The 13,155-nt window shown below is 37.9% G+C and overlaps 1 protein-coding gene across 2 annotated transcripts; it reads left to right on the plus strand.

Annotated features, from left to right (window-relative positions):
* The first annotated feature begins 2,592 nt into the window (after positions 1–2,592).
* Positions 2,593–6,673, plus strand: LOC106754816 (receptor-like kinase TMK4). 2 transcript variants are annotated; one of them, XM_022778062.1, is made up of 2 exons: positions 2,593–5,068; positions 5,156–5,756. In XM_022778062.1, exons 1-2 carry the CDS (start codon positions 2,797–2,799, stop codon positions 5,221–5,223), a joined length of 2,340 nt encoding a protein of 779 aa, XP_022633783.1. In that variant the 5' UTR covers positions 2,593–2,796; the 3' UTR covers positions 5,224–5,756. The 2 variants fall into 2 exon arrangements, with proteins under 2 accessions (XP_022633783.1, XP_014492369.1); XM_014636883.2 differs by lacking the exon at positions 5,156–5,756 and adding an exon at positions 5,781–6,673 and having other exon boundaries at positions 2,610–5,068.
* The last annotated feature ends 6,482 nt before the right edge of the window (positions 6,674–13,155 follow it).

Below are 13,155 nucleotides of genomic sequence, written 5' to 3' on the forward strand. Positions count from 1 at the left end.
ACTTGCAATATCACTAAGCATTTTATATCTACTCATCTTCTACATACACCATTTCATTTTCTTAGGAAAACCTATCATTTATAATATAATATTGTACCTGTTGTTGTGGTCGTTGCCGGAAAAATCTTGTTGCCGCCGGAAGAATATTGTGGTCGCCGGAAGAATATTGTTGTCGCTGGAAAAAGGTTGTTGTTGGTGGTGGTTGCGTAGGTTAGATGGAGTAGTGAAAAGGTTGAAGAATGAAAACTTTTTATGGGAAGTCAAAGTGAAAGTGAAAATGGGAAACTTGGTAGGTTAAAAGACATTTTCATGTCTGTTAAAAAAGCAAAAGACTTAAAAATAATATATTTTTAAGTCTGTTAGAATAATAATAGATGTAAAATTAATAGTTTAAGTCTGTTAAAAAAGTAACAGATGTAAAATTACTAATTTAAGTCTGTTAGAAAAGTAACAGATGTAAAAATATGACTTTTATTTACAAAATTGCCGCCGCACATTTTTTAAGTCTGTTCTTTTCTAAACAGACTTAAAAAGCATGTTTTGTAGTAGTGATGCTTTGCTTTTGGAGTTGCAACGGTCCAGTTAGGTTTCGTCCAGCATAGAGAAGAAGCTACGATCACGTCTTGATTAGGAGATTTCTTTTCTTTTAGAGGGGGAACGCATGTTTTAATTGGAAAAAAGAGTAGGTGTTGATTTGATTTTGGTGAGCACACGCAGCTGCACATGTCTAGCGGAGTAGAATTTGATTTTCATTTTAGAAGCACTGTTATGCTAGGAATGAAGAGCTCACGTTAATTTCATTTTGTTGATTACTCATTGTCCTTTTTCATTTGGTTCATGCACTTTATTGAAGTTTATTCAAGATGCTAATGTTCACGCTTTCTTTTTAGAGCTTTTCCGTGATGAATTGCAATTTAAATGTTTAGCTTAATTGTTGCATTATTGTTCACACCATTTGCCATTTGTTCATGTGTTGCATTTCTATAAAGTTATATGCATTTACTATTCATCTTGTTTTCAAATGTTGTTTCAATCTCGGTTTGCTTTTACTATGTTTCTACTGTTGCGTTTAATGTTTAAGTTCATTTGCTGCATTTTAACTAGTTCACACATCTTGTTTTAGGACCGTTCAATTTACTAATTTTGTTCCCTATGTTGTTTATTCTGTTCGGCTTCTTTATCTTCCTGCATTTCCAATTTCCTCACTCGCTTTAGAAACCGTTCGGTCTCAATGTAGAACCATTCGGTCATCTATAGGATCGTTCAGTCTTCATGCTTTATTCATTTATTTCAACGTTTTCAATTATGTTTGGTTGTATTTAATTTCCAGTTTTAATTTAGTTTAATTCTCCTTGCAAAAACACTTTCAACCCCGCCACTACGTGTTTGACCTAAGCCTCGAACCACATTTGGTCCTTGAGAGACGACCTAAGAGTCACTTCCTAGTCTATACTGCATTTTAATAGCACATCAAATTTGTATGGGATGCAACACCCAACTAACCACCATCTTCACTCCTCTATCATCAGAGATTTTGAAACCTTAACCAGAAACCTTTCACGAACATATCACACATTGGTCACGCCGCTGTTCCAAACGCTTTGCCACAAGCATCGCGAAACCGAATCGCGAGTTCCTCGTGCCTTTGAGCAACGTCGTCGTGAAACTTCTTCATTCTCCACCAGCCACCATCAACCTCAAAGGCAGAAGATCAAAACCTAGAGAACCAGAAATCTCCTTCAAACTAGAAGCGTCATTCGCGCCACAACGGTGAAGAGCCACCAACATCACCGACCTCTCGCGAGCAAAACCCAAATCGCATAAACGCAAAGCCGAATCACGGAATCATCTTCAACTGTTGCACTAGCGCCTCTCTGCAAGCTTCTCCTCCGCACCTTCTTCATTCACCTGCAGGAGAAAAACCTAGAAGCAAACCAACTATCACGAAGTTCACCAATATCGCCATGAAGGAGAAACCTTATTCTCGTGTGACAACACAAGAGTAAGATTTTCCCCAATTTGAAATCCTTATTTATGGGTGAAGAAAGGGATTGCCACATGTCAAGTTATCATTGGCACGACCATCTTCTGGTCCTAGCCACATCAACCAATAATTGTCATGTAATTCACTAATTGGTTTTATGGACATTTTGTCATCAATGATTTAAAAGTTGTTAGCCAAAAGGATCAAATTGAACATAAATTACGATATAAGAGATTATATTGAACATTTAAAAAAATAAGTTCCACATCGAATAAAATTAATAAAAATAAAGACCAACAATGATATTAAACCTAAAATTTATATTCCTTCACGATTTTTCTTTAAAAGGACAAGATAAAATAGAGAAAAATATTTAAATTATTTTAATAACTAGTCAACATTTTACAAATAATACATGACTTGTCTTCTACACGTTTGACGTGTAAATATCTTTTTAGCTACATATCTGCTCGGAATGGTTAGAATAGCAAATTCAAATGGAACCATGAAGATATCAGATTTAAAGAAAGAAAAAAAGTCTGGAGTAATTTAATCTGACAATAACGGCGAGAACTGTAGAGTCTGACTAGTGTTTTCTTTCCGCACATATAATTTTGTTTATTTATTGGTTAAAGTAGATTTGGAAGTACTAGAGTCACCACACCGTCTTCACAGTACAAACAACTAAACAAAGTCTGCCTCCTCATCCATCTCTTGCATTTTCCTCTCTTGCATGTTATTACCACCTTCCCTCAATGCTTCTCATCTATATGACCCCAACCAACCAACCACATTAACTGATAAACCCCTCTATGACACTTATCCCAACCCAAATTATGTTGTTCGTAATCTCGTATTTCTTTCTTTCCGTCATGATGATTACCACCTTGGTGGCCGCCGCCGATGACGCGGTGATGTCCAATTTCCTTCAATCGCTGAAGCCAACACCTCCAGGTTGGTCTCAGACAACCCCATTCTGCCAATGGGAGGGTATCCAATGCGATTCTTCCAACCGCGTCACCAGCATAAGCCTCGCTTCAAAGTCCCTCACCGGAACGCTCCCCTCCGATCTCAATTCCCTCTCTCAACTCCGCTCCCTCTCTCTCCAAGACAATGCACTCTCAGGCCCCCTTCCCTCTCTCGCCCAACTCTCCTTCCTCCAAACGGCCTACCTCAACCACAATAACTTTTCAGCCGTTCCCTTCGCCGCCTTCGCCGCCCTGAACTCTCTCCAAACCCTCAGCCTAGCCTCCAACCCTTCCCTCTCACCCTGGACTTTCCCCACCGATCTCACCTCCTCCACCAACCTAATCGACCTCGACCTCGGCACTGTTTCCCTCTCCGGTGCCTTACCCGACATCTTCGACAAATTTCCCTCTCTAAAGAATCTTCGCCTCTCCTACAACAACTTGACTGGTAGTTTACCGTCCTCTCTCGCCATTTCCCCAATCGCCTTGCTCTGGCTCAACAACCAGGCCACCGGCTTGTCCGGTACTCTCTCCGTTCTCTCCAACATGACGCAGTTGAGCCAAGCCTGGCTTCACAAGAACCAGTTCACCGGTTCCATTCCGGATTTGTCCCAATGCAAGGGCCTGTTTGACTTGCAGCTCCGAGATAACCGGCTAACCGGCGTGGTTCCTATTTCCTTGATGACTCTTTCGAGTTTAAAGAATGTTTCGCTGGATAACAACGAGCTTCAGGGCCCTGTGCCTGCTTTTGGGAAGGGTGTGAAGGTGACTCTCGATGGAATCAATAGCTTTTGCCTCGATACTCCCGGTGATTGTGATCCCGGGGTGATGGTTTTGCTTCAGATTGCTGAAGCGTTTGGGTATCCCATTCAGTTGGCGAATGCGTGGCAGGGGAATGACCCTTGTAACGGCTGGAACTTTATTGTGTGTTCCACTGGGAAGATTGTTACTGTCAATTTCGCGAAGCAGGGTTTTTGGGGTACCATCTCGCCTGCATTTTCGCAATTAACTGATTTGTGCAGCTTGTTTCTCAATGGAAATAACTTGATCGGTTCTATTCCTGAGAGTTTGACCTCTTTGCCTCAGCTTCAGACTCTTGATGTGTCCGATAACAACCTCTCTGGAGAGATTCCTAAGTTCCCGTCCAAGGTGAAGTTAGTGACTACCGGTAATGCTAGGCTTGGGAAGGCTCTTAGTCCTGGAGGTGGAGCAAGTGGATCTACTCCTTCAGGGTCTCCACCTAGTGGAAGTGGTCCTGAATCTGCAAAGGGTAGTGCTTCTTTGTCGCCAGGTTGGATTGGTGGTATAGTTGTTATTGTGTTGTTTTTTACTGCAGTAGTATTGTTTTTGTCTTGGAAGTGTTATGCCAAAAGGCAGCGGCGGAAGTTCAGGAGGGTTAATGGTCACGAAAATGGCAAAGGAAGCTTTAAAATTGAGTCTATCAATGTTTATAATGGTTATGGCGGTGTTCCCAGTGAGTTGCAAAGCCAGAGCAGTGGTGATCGCTGTGACGTTCTTGCTGCTTTTGAAGGTCGAAATGGGTCAATTTCTATTCAAGTTCTTCTACAAGTTACCAATAATTTCAGTGAGGAGAATATTTTAGGTAGGGGAGGGTTTGGAGTAGTTTATAAGGGGGAGTTGCATGATGGAACAAAGATTGCTGTTAAGAGGATGGAATCTGTTGCAATGGGAAATAAAGGACTTAATGAGTTCCAAGCAGAGATTACAGTTCTTAGTAAAGTTAGGCATAGACATTTAGTTGCTCTTCTTGGGTACTGCATCAATGGAAATGAAAGGCTTTTGGTATATGAGTATATGCCTCAAGGTACATTAACACAGCACCTGTTTGAGTGGCAGGAACATGGTTATGCTCCCTTGACATGGAAACAAAGAGTAACAATAGCTTTGGATGTTGCACGAGGGGTGGAATACTTGCATAGCTTAGCTCAACAAAGCTTCATTCACAGAGACTTAAAACCCTCAAACATATTACTTGGTCATGACATGAGAGCAAAGGTTGCAGATTTTGGGTTGGTTAAAAATGCACCAGATGGAAAGTATTCTGTTGAGACTCGGTTGGCTGGAACATTTGGATATCTTGCACCTGAATATGCTGGTAAAGAAAGCCTCTGATTTTTGTTTTGTACAATTATGCCTTAATTTTGTAGTTCATATTTATTTATTCTGCTTTTGGTTGTTTTAGCTGTCGATTACTACTTCAATATCATGAAAATATCGTGCTGCGCTTTTCAGAAAATTGAAGTACCTTAAACCCTTATGAGTAACCACACACAAAAGTAAGTTGGAAAGAAAAGTAATTGACGCTCATTGCCATCAGAGTAGGCAATTCTTTTTGGCTACTTTGCAATTTTATATTCGGCTGGGTGTAGAGTTTTCTGGATGGTACTGTGGTCTATATATACCTCAGGATTTTTTGAGCCATTTATAGAAAGCTAGCAGAGTCTGAATCCGAATGCCGATTATCCTTTATGATGTGACGAATGCTCTGATTGCATAAAATGTTGGATTATTGTATATTGCCATCGCCTTGGGTGGTAGTTCTCTGTTGCTAAGAATCACTTTCGTGAACTTTATCCACCAATCCCATATCCTTGGTGCATTGGCGCATCTTTTGTTAGAATTTACTAGTTTTGATCCATCTACAATTAAAACCTATGTAGGATAAAACTTACTAAAATGTTTCTCTGCTTCACTTATCTAATTTTAACAGTTAGATTATTGTTGCAGTCAATGTGAGTAGATGCACTTGATTAATGCTATTAGACTATTCGTTGGACTATATATAATGTTGTCTTGTTTCTTGCCAGCCACTGGAAGAGTGACAACCAAAGTGGATGTTTATGCATTTGGTGTAGTTTTGATGGAACTTGTTACCGGTAGAAAGGCATTGGATGATACTGTGCCAGATGAAAGGTCTCACTTGGTTACATGGTTCCGTAGGGTACTAATTAACAAGGAAAACATTCCAAAGGCAATTGATCAAATTCTCAACCCCGACGAGGAAACTACGGAGAGCATATATAAAGTGGCTGAACTGGCTGGCCATTGCACTGCTCGTGAACCATATCAAAGGCCAGATATGGGTCATGCAGTGAATGTCTTGGTTCCTCTTGTGGAGCAATGGAAACCTATTAGTCATGAAGAAGAGGACAGCGCTAGCGGTCACTTTCAGATGAGCCTTCCTCAAGCTCTACGAAGGTGGCAAGCCGATGAAGGCACTTCCTCGATATTTAATGATGTATCCATCTCACAAACCCAATTAAGCATCCCCTCTAAACCTGTCGGATTTGCAGACTCCTTCGATTCACTGGATTGCCGGTGACTTTCACAAACCACAAAATTATTGGAAGGCATCTTTAGTCCATATGACGGGAATGGAAGGGTTGGTTGAGGACAATAATATCCAAGAAAACCAAAGGTTGTTAAGTTATTTTGATTTGGCAGCATCACCAAATTGTTTGTAACTTTATTTTTAAATGGTATTATTTTGGGCGCTCTTAAAATCTCCTCAACTAAGCTAAACCTGGATGTGAATCTGCATTCTTTTATTGATTCTTTTAAACAATGGTTGGGTTTTAGAAATGATGAATAACCTATTTGGTTGGAAAATTTTAAGGTGGATTCTTCTGATGGGACTAGCAAACAATTTGTTATTCAATCTAAGTTAGAGTACTTGATTTATGATTGACAATCAACACAATGTTTATTTGCAAACCATTTATATCTTGAATCAATTTTATAAATATATCTAACTCACTATATTTCCTTTTTATGTGAATATTCATTAAATACTCTTGCATTGTTTCCAATAATTAGATCTTTAGAAAGTCTTATATAGGTTGAAATTTTAACACTTGAAATCTTAACTTGCTTTCAAAAACTTCAATGTTGTAAGAAGTGGTTAAAAACTTGGAAAGTAAAATTGTGAAGAACGTAAACTAGCGAGAAAATAAATAAACTAGAAAGATAAATGACATTGAGAAATCATTGTCACACAGATTATTTTCAGTCACAAAGACTAAGGACACATAGACCAACATGCCCACAAGACGATTAAGTAGTTCTACACAGTTAAGAATTTGTTCCCCTTTAAGGTCAAAAAATTTTCTCTCTTTAACGGTCACTGATCGTCGATGTCGCGAAAGACTTAAAGTTATTGTGCAAATGAAATGTAGTTGTTAACACTCTAGCAAGTGTACCAGATCATATCAAGTAATAATAAAATAGTAAGTCCAAGTATCGTTTTCCCAAGAGACTCATGGTACTAAACTGTTGTGCTTTTGCTTTACCAATCAAGACTATAAGAACAATATTTTTGGGTTTTTGAATATAAAGTACGGAAAAATAAACATGAATGCAATTTGATCAACTGAGATTAAACACAAAAGTGGATGGATGATGTTGATAATATGAGATGAATTTGTTGCTAGGGTTCAGATTTCACCCAATCACTCTCATATATATATATATATATATATATATATATATATATATATATATATATATATATATATATATTTTCTTATTAAATTCGTTTTATTATCATATTATCATGCAAACTTTCTTAGTCTACCCTATATCCAATCTTTTGGCGAAAAAAGCCTATTACTAATTACTAGCTTATTATCTCTAGTCTCCCCTAATAATTAGCAATGTATTATAAACAGAAGCAAAATACAATTGATTGTCCTACCCCTATCTCTAGGCAGTATTAGCTTAATCAAGGAATTTCCTACCAGTTCATGATATTATCGTACGTCTCCGTATCGATAAAGACAAACAACATTTACCGAATGAGTTAAACGATAAATGCTTTAAGCATAGATAAGAAACCCAACAATTGATAATATAAGCATATGCAAGCACATGAATAAAATAAGAATTTCAATATAAGAGAGTTTAGAGGTTACATATTTCCTCAACAACAAATAAGGTTTAGTTCTCCATCGTCATGGAGAAACTAGGTGAATAATGGAATGAAAGAGATAAAAATCCTAAAAAAGAGAAAATGAGAGTTGTCACCATCTCCAAATCTACCCCCAAAGGGGTGAAAAGTGTGTTTCTATGCCTAAGCCATCAAAAGATACCAATCCTAAGACTTTTTGGCCTTTAAATAGGCCATAAAAATAACAGAAAACAAGTCCAAGCCCAAACAGATCATAAAAATAACATAAAATAGGTCCAAGCCCGTGTCCCCAGTGATAAGCGATTTGCCTCACTGTCGCTCAGCGCCCAAAACCATCACTCAGCGCTCTGGTCAACATTATGGTCAATTGGTTGACTTTTCTGGTTGACTGGTTAACTTTTCTGGTTGATTGTTGACTTTTCTGGTTGGTGTTGACTCACTGGCAAGTGTACCAGATCGTGCAAGTAATGTAATCGGTAATGCCCAATATCGTTCTTCCCAAGAGACTCGAAAGGCCTTATCGTTCATGTGAATTGAAATCGTAAGACTTGTAGAGAAAAATTAATTGTTGTGAATGCAAAGACAAAAAATAAACATTCAATGTGTTTGATTCAATTGACGAAAAAGACTATGGATGAATGGAGTTGTTGGGGGTTGACAATTTCATCTAATTCGCTCCCTCTTATCTACTCCTCTCGTTTAATGTGCTTGATTATCTAATTGTTATGCAAACTTTCTTGGCCTACCCTTAACCCGATCCCACGGTGAAAAGAGCCTATTACTAATTACTGGCTTGTTATCCCTAGCCTCCCCTAGCAATTAGCAATGCATTACCGAACAGAAGCAAAAACAATTGATCATCCTACCTCCCTATCCCTAGGTGGTATTTCATTAATCAAGGAATTTCTCACCAGTTCATGACAGTACTGTACGTTCTCATATCAATAGAGACAAACAACAGTTATCGAATGAGTTAAACGATAAAAGCTTTAAGCGCAGATGAGAACCCAACAATTGATAATCAAAGCATACGAAGAATCATATAAATAAACAAGAGTTCCAATAAAAGAGAGTTTCAAAAGATTACATTGTTTCCCCCATCAACAAAAGGGTTTAGTTCACCATTGTCATGGTGAACTTAGATGAAAATAATGGAAGAGCAAACCCTAGATAAGATGAAAAGGAGCCTAGGCATCCAAGAGATCTTCTCCAAGGAGTGAAAATTAGGTCTGGCCGCCCTCTTCTATCAAAAGAATGAGAATGAAATCGTAACATGGCTATTTATAGCCGAGGAGCGTCACAGAAAATAGGCCCAAGCCCAGCGGACAACCGCCCGGCGTCACACTTATGTCGCCTGACGGTTTGCCCATTATGGTGCCACCGCCCGGCGCCAGGGGTCCACCGCCCGGCGGTTTGCCCCTAATCGCAAATCCGCCCAGCGCCCACGCCAGGTGCCTCCTCCTCGCATTGGACCGCCCAGCGGTGAATTTTGCCATCGGGCGGTTCCTAGACTCTTCTTTTCTTCAACTTTCTTCTTCTGTCTTGAGTCTAAGACCTTCATCTTCAACCCCAATCTTCACTTTCATCAAAATCACTGCAAAACAATGCAAAACAAGCATAATATCGCTAAAAACAGCTTTTGACTCTCGACTGACTCATTTATTGGGTTTTACTTGATTCTAAGCTCATTCTAAGTCTTAAAGGGTGTAATTTGGTCTAAAATGACATATGAAAATAACTGTTTTTCAACCGTTATCAGTTGACTGGTTGACTTTTCTGCATTCTATTTGACTTTTCTGCACTGCAACCCTTGGTACTTCAACCTTTCTTTCAATTCATTCAAAAAACCTACAAAATCAAGGGAATTTAATGATAAAATCATAAAACATGTCCTCAACTCTTTTATTCACAAAACTAAAGAAAAATCATGAGTCAAAGCAAGTTTCTAAGTCAACAAGGGTGCATTTGATATCAAAATTAAGTATAAAAGTAACGGTTTTTCAACCATTATCAGTAGTATACTAGGCAATGACTCCTAGATCGTCTCTTAAGGACCAATTTTTGGTTCAATCAAAGGATCAAAAACATAGTGGGGGGGGGGGGGTGATTAGCCAGGTTGGCCACTAGTTCAATTGCAATGTTTCTTATCCCCGATTAACAATAATTACACGTTCTTCTCACACCTAATCCAACACGAATTAACTAACTAAGTGAAGACTAAAACAATTTTCATAAAATGCTAATTAAGCAAAGGCAATTGAACATAACCAATACTTCTACACAACAGATTAAGTAATTGCAACTTCATGCACACAAACTTAACCATTAAGCGTGACCAATTTGTAACAAACAAAACCGGTTATATGATGCAAAGTATGAAGCACAAAATCACAATCGCAGCTCAATAATCTCAAGGAAAACAATGAAATTTCCCAGTGTCCAACCACACAGATTCAACCTTTCACTAAGAACAATTGCAAAACAGAGAAGAATAGTGATAACAGAGTAAGCAACAACATAATGCAAAGAAGCAAACCTAATTAATGAAAATTGCAACTGTAAAACAAAACTTGCAACTGCAAAACGCAATGCGCATGAAACAAAAAGGTGAAATTGGAAATAGCAAAGACAAGAAAACAAATGAACTACAAATGAAATTAGAATTGAACAACAGTAGTAAACAAAAATTAATTTGCAACAACAATGGAAAACAAAATTCAATACATAAAAGGAGAGAAGAAAACGAAAGTAAAACCTAAGGAGAAGCTATTGTTTACATTCAAGGCATTGGATTGAATAAAATGAGTAACACTTTTCTCTTCGGGTACTAAAACCTAGGCTAGGCCAATCTTCCTTACAAATGGGCCTCTCTAAATTTGACCTAAAAATGGGTCCAACGTTCAAGTATGCCCAAAATTAAAAAGGAAACGAAATTAAAACAAAATTAAAATACAATGCTAATGTCGACAATAGAAAATGACGTGGTAGCCCTCTTGAAGTCCCAACTATAATTCCAAAATTTTTGCCCTAAAAATAATAAAGAAAATAATTAAGCTTAGATAATTCAAATTAATTAAAATATGAATTATTGGTCAAATTAAGCCCAAATAGAAAAATTGAGAGAATAATGGATAGTTAAGCACAATTCACTAATTAATTTTTGTGCGAAAAGCTAAGTGAATAGGACAAAATAATGATTCATCAAAATAGACCACACCTAGTCTTTTGCACTCTTGGGCAAAATCAAGACGCAGATCAAGGAATAATTCAAAACACATCAAGAGAGTGACACAACCTCTGGAAACAAAAACAAAAAGACACACAAGTAAATAAACAAATTTACACAATCCTCAATGAATCCTGGAAAATTGAAAAGGAGTAGATAACAATAAACACATAAAGAATCAGAGAAACCAGATATTCATGGAAATCATCCAAGCAATTCAAGACATGGCAAAATAATCAATCAGCTCAAGAGGTGAATAAGTTCAAGACATGGAAAAATAATCCATCAGCTCAAGAGGTGAATCAAAAGAAACTAAACCTCATAAGATACATTGTATCATTGTATCTCTCTAGTGTTTAGGGTAAACAATTTCAACTCAATGCACTCAAAAAAGCAAGCAACAAATAGACTTGGAAAACTTCTCATATCAACACTCAAAACATATGCATGTTCAAATCAAAAGATCTCTTTTGGGGTTGTAATGGGGCCAAGGACAAGGATAAAATATAGATGAGAAGCTACAACCCAAAAGAAATAGAGGAGCAATTAGGAGCAAGTGAAAATTCAATAAAAGCACACCCAAAGCCTATAATTTCAATCCTCTTCTTAACTCCATCATTCATTTTTTTTTCTGATTTTTCTTTTCTTTCTTTGTCTCTTTTTTTCAGAACACTGATTATAAGAGACAACATACAACACATATTTACACAACAAGCAATAGAGGAACCAATAAAACCAACTATCCAATTCATAAGAATCTAATGAAGACAACACTTGTTACCAAAACAATTCTAAAGCTCCAAAATTTCCTAAGGTTAAGGTGATCATGGTTTTTCACTTAAGGCTAATTAAAGAGCTTCAAAATAAAGAAAAGGGAAAAAAACATAGGCTCAAAAGGGTTATTAAAGGATTAAAACAAACATGCATATAAATCTAGAATCATCAAAAAGAGTCAAGCTAAGGCACATGTGCAAGCAATCAATAGATATATCACCCATAAGAAAGAACATAAAGTGGCTCAAATCCTCACATAAGGTATTTATGTCAAAATCAAGTCCACCTCTCAAACCTCATAATCACCTTTTCAAGCAGAGATAAGCAAGGTTTTCAAACCAATCAGTATCAATCAAGTGAAGGAAGAGTAAATAACCTAAACAAAATCCAGAAATCAAGAGAAACATGCAAAATTGTACACAAAACACAAGCTTAGAACAACAAAAACAACCTAGAAATAGAAAAACCTAAACAAAGAATAATATCTCCCAATAGACCACACTTAAACTACATAGTATCCCTAATGTGTCATAAATATAAGATCAAAACAATCAATACACTCAAAAGATTATGGACAAGTGCAATAAAAGTGGAGAGGAGAAAGAAAACTTCCCCAAATCAGGGTGGAAGACGCCAAATTTGATTCAGCAGGGATTAAGTACTTCAAGAGTTCTTCAAGATGCCCGTTGATGAAGGTTGAAAAACACTGATTTTCATTTGTCAATTTGGACCAAATTACACCCTTTACTACTCGGAATGAGCTTAGAATCAAGCAAAACTCAATAAATGAGTCTGGAGAGAGTCAAAAGTTGTTTTTAGCGATTTTATGCTTATTTTGCATTGTTTTGTAGCTAATTTGAGAAAAGTAAGAATGGAGTTGAAGATACAAGTCGTTGACTCAATAAAAGAGCAGAAAAATGAAGTTTTGAAGAGTCGACGTACCGCCCAGCGGCACACTTAAACCGCTGGGAGGTCCAGGATGACGAGTAGACATGGAAAATGTCACTGAGGGAAACCGCCGGGCGGCGGCAGAAAGATATGGGAAACCGCCGGGCGGTGGCGATTGCCGCCAGCCAGTGGCGGTTTAAGTGTGCCGCCTGGCGATGGCTCGCTGGACTTGGGCCTAATTTTGACGCGCTCCTCACCTATATATACCCCTACTACGAATTCAGAGTCATTCTTTTGACAGGGGAGAACGACCATACCTAATTTCGCTCTCTGGAGAGGATCTCTTGGATGCTTANGCTCCTTTTCATCTTTTCTAGGGTTTGCTCTT

The sequence above is a fragment of the Vigna radiata genome, unplaced genomic scaffold (assembly GCF_000741045.1).
Source record: "Vigna radiata var. radiata cultivar VC1973A unplaced genomic scaffold, Vradiata_ver6 scaffold_271, whole genome shotgun sequence".
NCBI lineage: Eukaryota > Viridiplantae > Streptophyta > Magnoliopsida > Fabales > Fabaceae > Vigna > Vigna radiata.